Raw genomic sequence first — 15,058 nt, 5'->3', positions numbered from 1 at the left:
TGGGTGTGTGAATGAAAATACAAACAGCAGACGTGACATTCTCTCCCCTGCAGACAATAAATGAGGGAGGTTTATTTATTTCCTTTTTCTTAATGGCCGGAGCTTCAGTTATTTACATTTAGTTGATAACAAATGATGCCGTTGACATGTCATTCATTTTGCTCTAAGCTTTTGTGGATATAAAACTTACACCTGTTTAAAATCATAAAACCATCAAAAATATTATTTCAAAACTTCTTCTACCTTTTAATGTGACATACACCCATTCAATAAATTAGAATATTATTGAAAAGTAAATTATTTCAGTAAGTCAGTTCACCAAGTGAAGCTCATTATATAGATTGAGTACACAGACTGATGTTTTCAAGCCTTTCTTTCTGTTCATTATGATTATTTTCATAATGACAGTAATACATAATAATAGTAAAAACAAGACATTTAAGATTAGAATATTACAGATCAGAACAGTAAAACATTACAGAAACATGATCCTAATGAAAAATATGTTTTACACCTGCTTAAAGGTTGTTATTTCAAAAGGTACTTTTAATCTGACAAACGAGGCTCATCAGAACACGTGTTGCTATTTCTTGAATATGACTGGACATCTTAAATTATACTGGATATAAGTGGAAAAATAAGCATCTGTTTCGGGGAAACGTACAAAATAAAAAAGTTGCAACAACCTGGTTGCATTAGTGTGTGCACCTTTAAACTAATACTTTGTTGAAACACCTTTTGATTCAGTTTAAATGTTACGCACTCAACCTTGCAGATAATATCCAAATCTGTCAGATTGTAAGGACACCTCTTGTCCACAGCCCTGTCAAGGTGACTCCACGGACCCTGCAAGGATAAGAGGGTATAAAATGGATGGAGAAGGAGACACTTATAAAGAACTAATCCCAATTTTTCACACGACTAAAATCGGATCCGATTTGATTTCATTTACCTACAATTTTAGTTTTGATTTTATCCTTTGTTGACGAAATATTTTGGTTTTAGGTGGCAACACTTTCAAGTTTTGTCTTTTCATCAGTTTTGGTGAAAGTGCTGTTCTATATTTTCTCCAATTATCAATTACTACTTTTATTCTGCCATGGGATAAAAGGGATATAATGTTGTGGCTGTTTGAGCAGCCTGTAGCTGACTGATACTTTTGCACAATGAGATCCTTTTGATCTCACCTGCCTGCAAACAGTGGCTTTAGCCGAAGGATGCAAATGAGCTAAATATTTCTGGTAATCTATTTCACAATATTTGAAGTTAGTTGCATACCCAAGAAGACTAAATATTGAAATTGGATCAAAAGGTAAATAAAACACAGTATTTGTCAAAGGTTGTGCACACATTCTGTTTATTTCTTTGCCCTCTCAAAGATCTGGTGTTTCAGCTGCATTACAGTATTAAAAGCCGCCGTGGTTGAAGGGGATTTATTTGAGTTATCACAAGTGTATCTAGTCTGTCTCTCTGTTTTCATCAGTCCACAACTGGACCATGGAGGACACGGTGCAGTGGCTGAAGGAATCGGTGGAGCTGCCACAATACGAGAAGAACTTCCGGGACTTTGGAGTCACAGGGAACACGCTACCTCGGTTAGTACGGCCAGAAGCAGCTGTTCTCCATCTCCGCTCTGTCTCAGAAACCCTCAGATGAGGAGAAATTCATTTTTGTGACACATTTTAAAACATTAAGAGTCAGAAAGTGTGTTTTTTGCTGTCCTGGATAGTGTGTGACCAGTAACCAGCGTTATCTTTTTTGACACTATGTTCTGCTGCCCTCTGCTGGTTTAAAAATGCAACACAGAAGAAAAATGTTTCAGATGTTTTAAAAGACAGATGGTTGAAAAGTTTCTTTTTTATCTCAGTCCGACATTCAGTCTCAGTACATTCAGAGTGACCTCTCCTAACAATGTACTCAGTCATAAATCTAAACCTGCAGTCTAGGCGGGTGCAGATGAAGCTGTTATTTAAGGACTGTCATTAAATAAACTTCGGTGGGATATGTGCAATGTGACCTGCTGCAGGCTGCATGTACTGAATGAGTAACTGTAACAGGAGGGGGGAAGTGGCGGGTTATTGAGGGGTCTCATGTTTCTCCACTGAGCTGACTCATGAAATGATGTCATAACCAGAGGGTTCAACGTTGTCTGAGCCGCATTAGATGTTCCAGCCGCTGATCGACTGCCCACCTGTTGGTCCCGTGTGTCTGTACAGAATGTTAAACATCCCCCTGATTCACAGCGCGACCTAGTCTAAGGAGAAATAAAAAATGTGTCACATTTAGATCAGATATTTATGGTCTGTCTGCGTTTCAGAATAGCGGCAAACGAACCGTCGTTTATGTCGATGCAGCTGAAGATATTGGACCAGCGGCATAAACAAAAGTTAAACCTGAAGGCTCTCGATGCTGTGCTTTTTGGGCCTCCTCTTCGTAAGTATGGCTTCTGTTTGAAGGCAGCAAGCTGGTGCTGCACCACCACTCATTCCTCTGTCTTCTGCAGGTCCGCAGCACAACTGGGTGAAAGACTTTGTCCTGATGGTTTCCATTGTGATCGGTGTGGGAGGCTGCTGGTTCGCCTACATTCAGAACAAGTCCAGTAAGGTGCACATTTCTCAGATGATGAAAGACCTGGAGAGCCTTCAGAATGCTGAGCAAAGCTTGTTAGACCTGCAGAGTCGGTAAGAGAACAAAGGAGGACAGACTGGTCAGAAAAAAACTGATTTCATATAGTGCTTTGCAAATGTTTTCATACCCCTTGAACCTTTTTTTAGATTCTGTCATGTGCAGCCTATTAACTCCTGTGGACTTTATTGTGATTCTATCAGATAGATCAACACAATGTAGTAAATTATAGTGAACTGGAAGGAAAGGACACATGAGTTTACAAGGAAATGTCTGAAAGATATTCAGCCCCATTTACTATGATACGTGTAAATGAAATCGGCTTCCGAGGTCCACCAGTGTGTTATTTAATCTCAGTAGAAATCAGATGTTCTGGGAAGGCCTCAAAGGTTTTTTAAAGAACATTATTGAATAAACAACAACATGAAGACCAAGGAACACAGCCGACGGGTCAGAGAGGCAGTTCTGGAGAAGTTTAAAGCAGGGTCAGGTTATAAAACAATTTCCCAAACCTTGAACATCTCGCAGAGCTCTGGTCAGTCCATCATCTGTAAACAGAAAGAGTATCTTCCAGCTGAAACCTACCATGACATGGGCATCCACCTAAACAGACAGAGCAGCCAATGTAAGCATTAATCAAAGAAGCAGCAAAGACGCCCGTAGTAACTCTGGAGGAGCTGCAGAGATCCACAGTTAGTTATGCAGTCTATCTGACTTTAATGTAGAGCTGCACTATATATTTAATTGTAATCGTCGTCAGAATATCCATGTGTCCATCATCACAATCTCAAAATACTGCTTGGGTGCAATATTTGGTAGGATATTATCTTTCAAGTACCATGCATGCAAAATATGCATTTAATTAATATTTTTGTCTTGTTGATTGATCTTTGTCTGTCCTCGATGCCTGCACTGCATATATATTTCAAGTGGCTGAGATGCTAAAGGAATCTATTGAAGGAAGATAAAACAAAAACCGAGCAAGGAAAATGTAGGTAAATCATAATCAAGATCGTTATTTCAATATCGAGCAATAGTATCGCAGTTGCATGTTTTCCTGATATTGTGCAGCCCTACTTTCATGCAAGAACAGCAGGAAGAAAGCCATTAGAAGTCATGCAGCAAACAGAAGGGAGGAGGTGTTCTGGTTTTATGAGACCAAAGTTGAACTTTGTCATCCTGTGTGCAAAATGTGTGTGGGGGACGGACGTACACTCCAGTGAAACATGGAGGTGGCAGCATTATGTCGGAGGGATGTTTACATTTCGCCGAGACATGGAACCTGCCTGAGTTAATGTGAAGATGGATGGAGATAAATACAGAAAACAAAAAAATCAGTCAGAGGCTGCAAAAGACTTCAGACTCGGGCAGAAAAATGATCTTGAAACAGGAAAATGACCAATAAAAATACAGATAGAGGTTCAGTGCAAGAGTTTATATCAATGTATGTTATGTGTAAGAATGGTCTAGTCAAAGTCTGTAACGGAATCACATTTAGAATCTGTAGCAAAACATAAAAAGAGATGATCTTATAACTCTACATCTAATCTGACTGAGCTTCAGCTTTTTTCCAAAGAAGAACGGGTACAAATTCCAGAGTCTAGATGCAAACAGCTGGTAGAGACACACCACTAAACATCAGCTGTAACTGTAGCAAGGGGAGGTTCTACAAGGTCAGGGGGATTGAATGCAAATCCATGCCACACATTTTAGATTTTCATTTCACAATTAATCGCTACCGTGTGTTGGTCTTTTACATAAAATACATTAAAGTTTGTGCCTGGAAAACCAATAAAATCTGGAAAAAAATTCAAGGGCTTTTGAACCTTTTTACAAGGCAAAGTAAAGCACCTAACCCTCCCTTCCTGGTCCTCTTCCAGGCTTGAAAAAGCTCAGGAGGAGAACCGGACAGTTGCCGTGGAGAAGGAAAACCTCGAGCAGAAGATGAGGGACGAGATCATTGACGCCAAAAAGGAGGCTTACCGACTGCGAGAGCTGCGAGAGGGCGCAGAGTGTGAGCTCAGCCGGCTCAAATATGCTGAGGAAGAGCTGGTACAGGTGAAACCTCCCAGAAGGGTCACTACTCACCCACAGTCTCATCATCAAAGTCAAACAGGTCAAAACAGGTCCAGTGGTTAAGCTAAATATCATATGGTGCAAGCATAAACACGACTACACACGAGTGCATATGGAAATTCAGTTTTAACTCACTTGATATGGCTTGCACATTCTTCACTATCTGTTGAATGATGCATTTAATTTAAAATAAGGGGAAAAGTCTTGTATCCAGGACAGAGCTTTATGCAGATGTAAATGTATTCATCAGTGACTGAACCAACTAAAATTGAAAAGATTAGTTTGATATTTTCTGCCTCAAAATTTCATGCCATTTGCGAAATACCTGCTTTGCATATTTATTCGCCTTTAGAAAACAGAGTTCCTCTCAGTAGCTAGCTCCCTGGATTTGAGTCAGGATTGAACTCCTTTTTGATATAGAATGTAATGAGAACACAAGTCCCTTTGGAATCCAGTAAATGGTAACCTCTGCTCGGTGCTGTGCTTTTTAAAAAAATGAATGGTTCATTGGAGGTTTTGACCCCGGACCGTAACGTAACGCCCTCCTCCCCCTGCAGGTGCGAAAGGCTCTGAAGCGGGCGGAGAAGGAGATGCAGTCCGAGCGCTCGGTCCCCGAAGCGCTGCAGAAATGGCTCCAGCTCACGCACGAGGTGGAAGTTCAGTACTACAACATCAAGAAGCAGAGCGCCGAGTTTCAGCTGTACGTCGCCAAAGACGAGGTGAGCTTTCTGTTTTTTTAACGGACTCTGGCAGCACAGGAAGGGACTGACTAATGCAGAATGTTTCGCTGTCCAAGCTGTGAGTAGTGGTTCCCAGTGATTTATCAGTGTTTGCCTTGTAAAATTTGAATGAATTTGGCCCTGATTTGCCCATTAATGCTATTTATCAGACTGATTTTGTAGAGAGGGGCCCTAAAGGATGTAGTGATATATGCATAAATTTGACTCTGTGTGACACGATTCCAGGTAGCCACATTCAGGTTTAAACAAGGCTTAAAAGTGAAGAAGTTGTTTGAACCGAACAGATAAAATGATAAAAACATCTGTAACACCTTCATATTACATCCTCTCAGTTTACTGCATCCTTATTGCAGTAAACGCATCTCTCAAAGTAACACGACATTCATATTTGTGTCTGATTCTTCTTCCATGTATTTGTAGTGAATACGTCCAGATCTGTGAACAACCAGTTCTGTGAAAAAGTATTTGCCCCCGCACAGGTTTCTTCTGCTTTTTGTCACACTTAAATGTTCCAGATCATCAACAGATTTTAATAATGATTTCATTTTTTTTTTTAAACCTGTCTGGAATAACCTGATGCTTGGTGAAAAGAAATTGTAACTTGTCGTGCCAAACTGGGAGGCAAAGCTGCCGTCAGGGGTTTGTGATAACTGGCAGAGACTCTTTTATATCTCTAGGGAGGAATTTTGACCCACTCCTCTTTGCAGAATTGTTTTCAGTCATACACATTGAATGGTTCTTGACCGTGAACAGCCGATTTTAAAGTCGAGCTACAGCATTTTTATTAAATTCAGGTCATTTCTTTGACTAATCCATGACAGAATCTACTTTTCTTTGTTCTCTAGGTTCTTGCCGGTCTGCTTCAGGTCCTAGTCCTTCTGCATAAACCACGCAAGCTCAAGCTTAAACTAACTGGTGGAGGGACATTTTCTTTCAGGATTTTCTGGTAGAGAGCAGAACTTATGGTTCCATAAACTACTCTAAGTTCCCCAGGTCCTGAAGGAACAAAATGGGCAAGATGGGCCTTTTGTGTTCCTTTTAGTCTCAGAGCTCTCCCATTAAGGAAATCTTTGCTCCGTCTCTTTCTTATTGTTGATCCATGAACACTGTCCTTAACTGAGGCAGTGCTTTAAAATTAGTTCTGGGTTCTTTTGTGATCTCCTGGATTAGATCCCCCTCATTACCCCCAGAATGAATCAAATCATTATTTGCAAACTGCTTTTTGTTTGATGATCTGAAAAGACTTCTTCACAGCACAGTACTAGTAATGAAATGACCGTGAAGGTAGAGTTCTTTATTCTAAGTTTTTTGGGTCAGCCCTTATTAATGTAGCTACTGCAGAAAGGTTCAGATGTTGCAAGTTACACCTCGGTCAATTGGTCTAATTAACTTTGTTTCTCCTTCTTGTTTCAGGCAGAGAAAATAAAAAAGAAAAGAGGTTCTGTGTTTGGAACCCTTCATGTTGCCCACAGCTCATCCCTGGATGAGGTGGACCACAAGATACTAGAAGCAAAGTAAGATGCAAATCTACTTTCTGTGTGCGCTCAACGTCTCTTATTATTTGGATCTGATTCATGATCATTTATATGAGCCTGAATTTATTAGACTAACTCAGTCTAAAGGTGTTTTCACACGGGAGGTGTTTAGTCTACTTAAAACAAACTTCGGTTCATTTTTTTCCCCTTGGTCCGGTTCATTTGTGTAGGTGTGAATTCAGCAGTCACACTAGGGCACGGCCCAAAACAGCCGTAGAGAGACCCTCTCCTTCAAACGGTCTCGGTTCTAAACGAATTCTAGAGCGGTGTGAATGTGATCCGACCTCGATCCAACATAGCTTTCTGGTGCAAGCTTGATCCAAACAACGTCCTGCTGCCAGGTTTGCATTGCATTGTGGGATTCGGTAGAGTAAATAAACTAATAAACAATGGCGGCACAAGAGAAACAAACTAATGATATGATTAAATTCGCTGTTTTCTGCTCTGAGCCCAGCATCTGCTTTCTGTATTTATATTTGGTTCTCCCGCCCCAGACACATCTGACCAATAAACAAACGGAACGTTCTCTCATGGTTTGTAGTGACAGGTTTTGGTTTGCTTGGAGTTTTCTCTGTGCGAAAAGAAACGGAACCACCCAATAAAAGCTCATCTACTGATTCAGACTAAAGTAAACGAACTTTAGGTGGAAAATCACCTATTTCTCGATCAGCGCTTTTTATTTATGGTGGAAACACTTTTGTACAATAGAGTTCAGGTCAACAGCAGCACCTCCAACAGTCTCCTTAAACAGCAGCTCATTAATCTGTTGATAGGAGACATCATAGTTGTGCACTTCACAAATCTGACCTTTATGGAAAAGTGGCCCAATAAAGCCATATAATGTCCTATATAGTTCAGGGAAGGTACTTTAGTCATATGAGATCAAAACTGAACTTTTTGGCCTACATACAAAGAGCAATGCGTGACAGAAAACTAACACTGCCCGTCACCCGGTTCGGCAAACATTTTCGCAGCATCAGGCTATGGGGATCCTTTCCTTCAGAATTGGTGAGAAGATGGATGAAGCTAAATAAATTAAAATCCTGGGCTCACCTTCCAGCAGGACAACTGTTCTAAACATACCCCCATAGCTGTAGTGGAGTGGTTTAGAATGGCCTAGTCAAAGCCCAGAACTAAATCCAAGTGATACTCTTTGGCAATACTTGAACATTGATGTTTCCAGTTGTTCTCCTTCTAATCTGACTGACCTTGAGCTAGAATGAAGACATGTTTCAGTCTCTAGATGTCCAAAGCTGGTGGAGACATACACCAGAAGACTGTGTGGTGAAAAGCATACATGCAATGCATGCCACACTTTTCAGACTTTATTTGTACATTTGGAAAACCATCATGCAAACCCAAAATTGTTTTTAAAATGTCTGCAAAGTGTCTGGTGACCCTCACTCACAGTTATGAGGGACCGTCAGACGCCTTGGTAACTACATGCAACACGATCACCCCATTCCTGTTGATATCACTGATGCCCTCTGGTGTCCCCTGTTGATAAACATGCTTGTAATTTATTTACACTCCAAGCACCGGTTTGCAAATGAGGCCATTCCTCAGGGCTCTTAACTTTGTTTTGACTGTGAGGTTATTTAGAGTTCTTTTGAAATCCAGGCTCTTTGCTGCTAAGTTAAAAGAATTGTTCAATTGTTCAAGCACCAAAGGAAAATCACAGCAAAACAAGAAGAAAGTAACAGGTTCAGTGTGGCTACTTGTTAGGCAGAGGTCCAATTTTACAGCAGGACTGTTTGCTGCCAAAAACTGCATAAATCCTGCCTCATCAAAGAAAAGACAACTTCTTCTAAGTGGATCTTAGAAAGAAAGTTTGATCGGCATCTGAACAGAATCTCTTCTTTGTTTGCCAACTTCAGTACGTTTAGATACAGGATCCTCCTCTTCCTCATTTAGCAGTGCTTTTCTTTGTATTTTTGTAGGAAAGCTCTGACAGAAGTGACTGCGTGCCTGAGGGAGCGGCTTCACCGCTGGCAGCAGATCGAGAAGCTCTGCTGCTTCCCCGTCGTCAATAATTCAGGTCTGCCGAGCCTAACGGCCAGCCTCTACTCAGACCACAGCTGGGTCGTCATGCCCCGAGTCTCTGTCCCTCCATACCCCATCGCAGGCGGTGTTGATGACCTGGACGAGGACACACCTCCCATCATTCCACAGTTTTCTAGTGAGTACGCCACCATTTTCATATTTTCTCAGGTATGTTGTCTGCTTCAGAAAGACCTCCAATCTCACTGTTTTCCCAACAGCGGCTACATTGATCCGGCCACCGCTGACCCGCAACAGCAGCCTGTGCCGTTCCCGTCGAAGCCTCCTGAGTCAACAGTCCTCACTGATGTCCGCAGACCCAGACCTGCTGTCCATGGCCAGCTCGTCCCTCTCCTATCGCCCCGATGCAGACGACGAACAGTTCATGTTCAGTGTGGATAGGAGGGGGTATGTAGCTGTGGCCAGAACGCCGTGGAATGGTTTTACAGTTTGGACTAACAGGTGTTTTATTCTGACTCTGACAGATTAACATGGGAGTTTCACAGAGTTTCATAGACTTTCATCTGACTGCAGGCAAACAGATTTCTTTCGTATATCAGATTTTGTAGGACTGGTTGTTTCCCATAAATAATACGATCTGATTTTTGTCCCAGAATTTCTAAAAGACAAACTAATTTAGAGGCGAACGTCTGAAGAAGGCTAGCCCGAATCTGTATCAGGTGGTCAGAATACAGCTCAGTCATTATCTAATATAATTTTATCTCACTTTAACCTGAGCACCTGTCAATTAATGTAAATGTATAAAATAAGCTCTTGAGATGTTACGACATTTGAGAAAAAAACCATTGATGAATGTTAGGTCTGCATTGACAGCTCTGCTGATTAACTACAGTTCTGTGAAAAAGTATTTGCCCCTACAGATTTCTTGTATTTTTGCTTTTTTTGTCCCAAAAATATTTCAGATTTTCAAACAATTGTTACTATCTGACAGAGATAACCCAAGAAAATACAAAAAGCAGTTTTCAAATGATTAAAATATGAAATTAATAAAAGGTTATCCACACCTGTCTTGCCTCATGGCAATATATAATTGCCCCTCTTGTCAAATCATGTACTTATTTTACGTATTCTTATTAAACCAAAATCTTTGGTTTAATTTCACCAACCACAACCAGTCCTGATTCCTGCTTGAACTGTAGAATCAAGAAATTACTTCAACTGAACCTGTCTGACAACATGAAGTAGGCTAAAAACTCTTAAAAAGCAACACATCCTGCCCAGGACTAAGGGAATCCATGAACCGATGAAAGGAAAGGAAAGGGTTACAAAGGCATCTGATGCTGAACTAATACAGTACATAAAAAATTAACATTACATTAACTGTCAAACATGGTGGGGGTAGTGTGATGGTCCGGGGCTGCTTTGCTTCTTCATGACCTGGATGACTTGCTGTAATTGATGGTTAATGGAGCCATGAAGTCTGCTCTCTACCTCAAAATCCTGAAGGAAAATATCCATTCATCAGTTTACCTTAAGCCCAAGTGACCATGGTTCATGCAGCAGGACAATGATACAAAGCACAACAGTAACTCTACCCCTGGATGGCTAAAAAAAAAATCAAAACAAAGGGTGTTTTAGAGTTGCCTCAATGTCTGGACTTCAGGTGGATTGAGATGCTGTAGCATGACCTTAAACAGACCCTTTACCTAAAACCCCTTTAATGTGGCTAAATTAAAACAATTCTGCAAAGAAGAGTAGGTCAATATTCCTCCACAGGATGTAAAGGACTTATTGACAGTTATTGCCACCAAGGGTGGCATTATCAATTATTAGATTTAGGGGGACACTTACTCTTTTGATTGCTTTTTTTCCCCTAATAAATGAAAATATTAGTTTTTAAAACAGTTTTTCCTCAATTTCACCTGAACTCTTGCCAATCGACACAGACTGTGCAAAAAGAATTGAACATAGATTTCTCTTTCTGTAGGCTCCGTCTTTTTAAACTATTATTGAGGAAGACTAAGTGATTTCTTAATGGGAAATTTGAGTACTTCAATAAGAATAAGTGCAGCATCAGTGTAAGGCATTGAAGGCTATAATATTTTCAGAAATCTTTTCAAAAGATTTGTATATTGGCTGTATCTTGTTTTGTATATTTCCACCAAGCAGTGGTGTTTTCAGTGTTACTGACCCAGTTACTTTGCTCCTCCCCATCAGAGAACCGGGTCAAGATGGCAGCTCCGACACGGACTCCCTCAGCTCGACCATCGGCCGCAAGCAGCTGCACTCCCACTGCGCTCCCGGCCCTGAAACCCCCTACCGTCGGATCTCCCGCGAGGAGCTCCTGCTGCTGGGCCAGAGCAGCCCTGAGCGCCCCGGGTCCACCCACACCACCAGCAGTAGCAGCAGCAGCAGTCTCAGGGACTCCACGCCTCCTCCCATGCCTACACCTGCCACTACCCCCTCCGGCCCCACCTCCCCCTCACCGGCCCTAGAGCACCACCCGTTTGCACAGAAAGGCTCGCCCGATCTCACCTGCATCATGCCAGAGTCCCAAAGCATGCCACTCTCGCAGGTCAGCGCCACCTCTCCGACGGGGAAGGGCGTGTACAACGGCATCCTGGAGAAGTCCTACAGCTACGGCCAGCTGCCGGCAAGCATGCTGCCCAACGTGGGGCGCCACCCGTCTCTCACCTCGCTGGACTCAGAGGGCCGGAGCGTGGGCAGAGATTACAAGCTCCACAGCACCTCCTCCCAGGACTCCTGCGACAATGGAGAGAAAATCAAGCGCTCCTCCTCTAAAATCAAAAGCTTATTTAAAAAGAAAAAATAAAACATTCAGAGTGAGATAGAAAGCGTGTGACAGAAAGAGAGAAAACTAAAGTAATAAGAGTTTTATCACTCATGTCACTGGAAGATACAACATTTCCTTTTCCCTCCTGGTTGTTGTCATCAAAGACGGAATGTAGCTCAGCCTGGGTGCCGTCAAACGCCCCTCAGTCTGGTAGCCTTATTTTTCAATATTGTTTAGTTCTCACAGAGAAACCCGCACAGGTCGAGGAAGGAGCCGAGGAAAGCCTAAAACCTACTGACGCTCCTCTCTTCACTTCGTTTTTTTTTTTTTTTTTAGTTTTTTTTTTTAGTTTGAACCAAAAAAAGCCTCTTAAAGGGTCTAAAGGTGCAGTCTGTACATTTAGTTTAAAGCTCACAAAGTGTAGTGTTTCACTGAAGATGTGTAGTGTGGATGAACTCGTGTACGTGACTCATTTCATTCAAAGGTGAAAACAAAATAATCCTGCTAAAAGTTTGTTGCACTACTGCTTTCTTCGTGGTTGTTTTGGGAGAGAGGCACAGCTCGCGGAGTTACGCGTTTGAATCAAGATGTCGACATGAAGGGGGGGTGCATGGGCGGTCGCAAGTGAAACGCAGCACAGAGCCAAAATAATCTGACGTGCCCTCAGTGCCACTCTTTATGGATGTCTCAATATAAATATATATAAATATATAAACTGTTTTCACATGATGTTCTTAAAGGTGATTTTAATAGATTTTTAAATTTAAGGGTTTCACTGCAGACTAAAGCCACAACAGTCACTTTATCTGTGTTGTTGTCGCCATTTATTACTTGATAACCTGCATCCTGTAGCCATACAGTAACAAAATCTACCATCTTTATGTTTTCATTTTAAAACAAAGTCATGCAGCTTTTTAAACTTGATGTCACCATAACGTTTGGGGGAAATTGGCTTTCAGGTACATCTCAAAGTTTAAAAACTGTAACTTGTGTCTTGTATAGAGTTATTACAGAGTGATATATTTTACGTGTTTATTTTTGGGTAATTGTGACTGTTTAAGTGTACAGCTAATGAAAACTCAACAATCAGATGCTAGAAATGATCACGCCTTGTTTATCTTCCCCAAACCTTTGGATGGGCTTTGCTTCACAATCCTCTCAAGGCTGCAGTAATCCTTGCTCAGGGTTTCTAGGAAGTTACAAGTATGAAATCTGGTGTCATCATTTTAACCATCTTGATGGATAAGGAAAACAGAAAATTGTGCATAGAAATATGTATGACTCTTCAGATCTTAGTACTTATTTCAAGATCTGAATTTCTATGAAATCAATTATTTTTTGGGTCTTACAGTTGCTGAAATCACAGATGAATACACACACATGCAACAATTTAAAAAGTAAATCGATAGCCATTTTCAGCGTTGTTTTATGATTTGATGAACATATTGATAATAAAAGTTAACCATGTGTTTTTTTGCTCAAATGTCCAGAATTTTACGAAAACTTTAATAAGTCTAGAAATTTGATTTACCCAAAAGTATATATGTCTTGAAATGGAAGGGTTGTGGGAATCCTGTTTGCTGCTTGCGCACCTATTTCAACCACAGTTTATCCTCCCACTCAACTTACCATTAATAAACCTGGATACAGCACTCTGTGAAGATCCGGTTTATTTAGCAATGACTGTCATTTTCTTGTCTTATGTATAACAACGTTTCTGAGCACCTGTATGTTGGGGTTTTCTTTAGCTGTAAGTCATAAAAATCTAAATGAACAGAAATAAATGCTTAAAATTTATCACTGTTTAATAAAAATGAGTTTTGGTCTTTGAACTGAATTACTAATTTAAATGATCCGTTTACATTTTTTGATGGGGGTGTGTGGGATGGTTTTATCAAGCCACATAATTTCCAGGAACACTAAGAATGATCTGCTGTCAATCTGACCTGACACTGCAAGACAACCAGACCCACCCAACTTTTTGCCTACACATAAAAATACACAAAAAAAAAGAATTTGCCACCAAGTTAAGCTGTTTAAACCAGATCTGAATGATGCACCAAGACCTGACACCCCACTAAGCTCGACCCATGCAATACAGTCCTGCACGTCACCTCCGGGGCCCGCAAACCGAGCGCACTGATGTCAAAAGCTTAGCACTGATTACTGGATGCTTCCTCTGATCCCAGTTCTAGCTGTCACCGCTGCAGTTTAACAATGTGATGGTGCTCCAGCAGCATCTAGAAGGTGGATGAGTTGAGGATCCAATGTCATGTGTTAAAAATAGACAAACTCATACATGCGAAAGGTTGTTGGGCAGTGGAGCACACGATGACGGTAATGCAGGACAGGGCTGTGAGGTGAGGATGAAGTGAATGTTTATGAGGAATGTGGGGGTAAAGGAGGGGGTTTGAGAACATTTTGTGTGTGTGGATATTTGTATACTGTAGAAGAATTAATAAAAAAAAAGGAAGCAACCGAGATGGTTCAGAGTCGTGTTTGCTAGAGTATTTTATGCTTGTACAAATCATTTTCTAATGTCTAAAATGGTGAAAAACTGTTTCTCACAACTCAATCAGCTGTTGAAATTGCATTGCAAAAAGACTATTAAATATTACATTTTTACAGTTTTTTTTCCTTTCAGTTGTTAGCCTTGGAGGACATGAGAGTTCTATTCATTTCCATTTTGGAAGAGAAATGTGTAAAAAAGTCATGACCGAAAGCAAGACCAGCTTAAAGTAGCCGAAGAGTGAGTTTGCCAAGCTTTATATCGCATAAGACCAAAGCCCAAATGTGAGTTCATAGAGTTGTTTTATAGTGATTTGTTCAGTGAGAAGGAGGAGATCCAGACAAATCTATGAGAGAAAGCAGTTTGGAGATCTAACAAACCGGCACCCTGCTTGGAAATTAAAGCACAACTTATGTCCCTTGAAGTTTCCATTTGTGTCATAATCTTAGGGCCAGCACTTAGAATGGACAGTCTGTTTTTGGTTCATGAGGACAAATCCATCTTCTTTGCTTATTTATTCTCCTTAGGGAAAGTAAAAGGGCTCACTCCCTCTTTTTCCGTGCTGCACTAAATCAAGTCTAATGCGCTTTATACTACAATCAGTCCACCCATTCATACACATAGTCACACACTGACAGTGGTAGAATACACTGTGGCCACTGCTGCCCTGGGGCAGACTGACGGAAGTGGGGCTGCCATACAATCAGCACCACTGGGCCCTCTGACCACCATCAGCAGGTAAGGCGGACGACACCAAGCCAGCAACACGCCAGTTACA

General features: G+C 41.1%; 1 protein-coding gene across 3 annotated transcripts in view; it reads left to right on the top strand.

The window, feature by feature from the left end:
• stim2b (stromal interaction molecule 2b) overlaps positions 1-14,249 on the top strand; it is a 63,836-nt gene extending 49,587 nt beyond the window's left edge. For 2 of the 3 annotated variants that reach the window (XM_047385187.1, XM_047385185.1), the window contains exons 5-13: positions 1,484-1,595; positions 2,318-2,433; positions 2,504-2,681; positions 4,506-4,683; positions 5,259-5,420; positions 6,855-6,955; positions 8,917-9,155; positions 9,238-9,478; positions 11,195-14,249. In XM_047385187.1, coding sequence (XP_047241143.1) covers positions 1,484-1,595; positions 2,318-2,433; positions 2,504-2,681; positions 4,506-4,683; positions 5,259-5,420; positions 6,855-6,955; positions 8,917-9,155; positions 9,238-9,478; positions 11,195-11,810 — 1,943 coding nt within the window. In that variant the 3' untranslated portion in view covers positions 11,811-14,249. The remainder of the gene's footprint in view (positions 1-1,483; positions 1,596-2,317; positions 2,434-2,503; positions 2,682-4,505; positions 4,684-5,258; positions 5,421-6,854; positions 6,956-8,916; positions 9,156-9,237; positions 9,479-11,194) is intronic. The other variant, XM_047385186.1, reaches the window with a different exon arrangement.
• Positions 14,250-15,058: the final 809 nt, after the last annotated feature.

This window comes from Girardinichthys multiradiatus, chromosome 14 (genome assembly GCF_021462225.1).
Source record: "Girardinichthys multiradiatus isolate DD_20200921_A chromosome 14, DD_fGirMul_XY1, whole genome shotgun sequence".
Taxonomy (NCBI): domain Eukaryota; kingdom Metazoa; phylum Chordata; class Actinopteri; order Cyprinodontiformes; family Goodeidae; genus Girardinichthys; species Girardinichthys multiradiatus.
The sequence above is the reverse complement of the archived record's forward strand: the minus strand, read 5'-3'. Positions and strand labels throughout refer to the sequence as shown.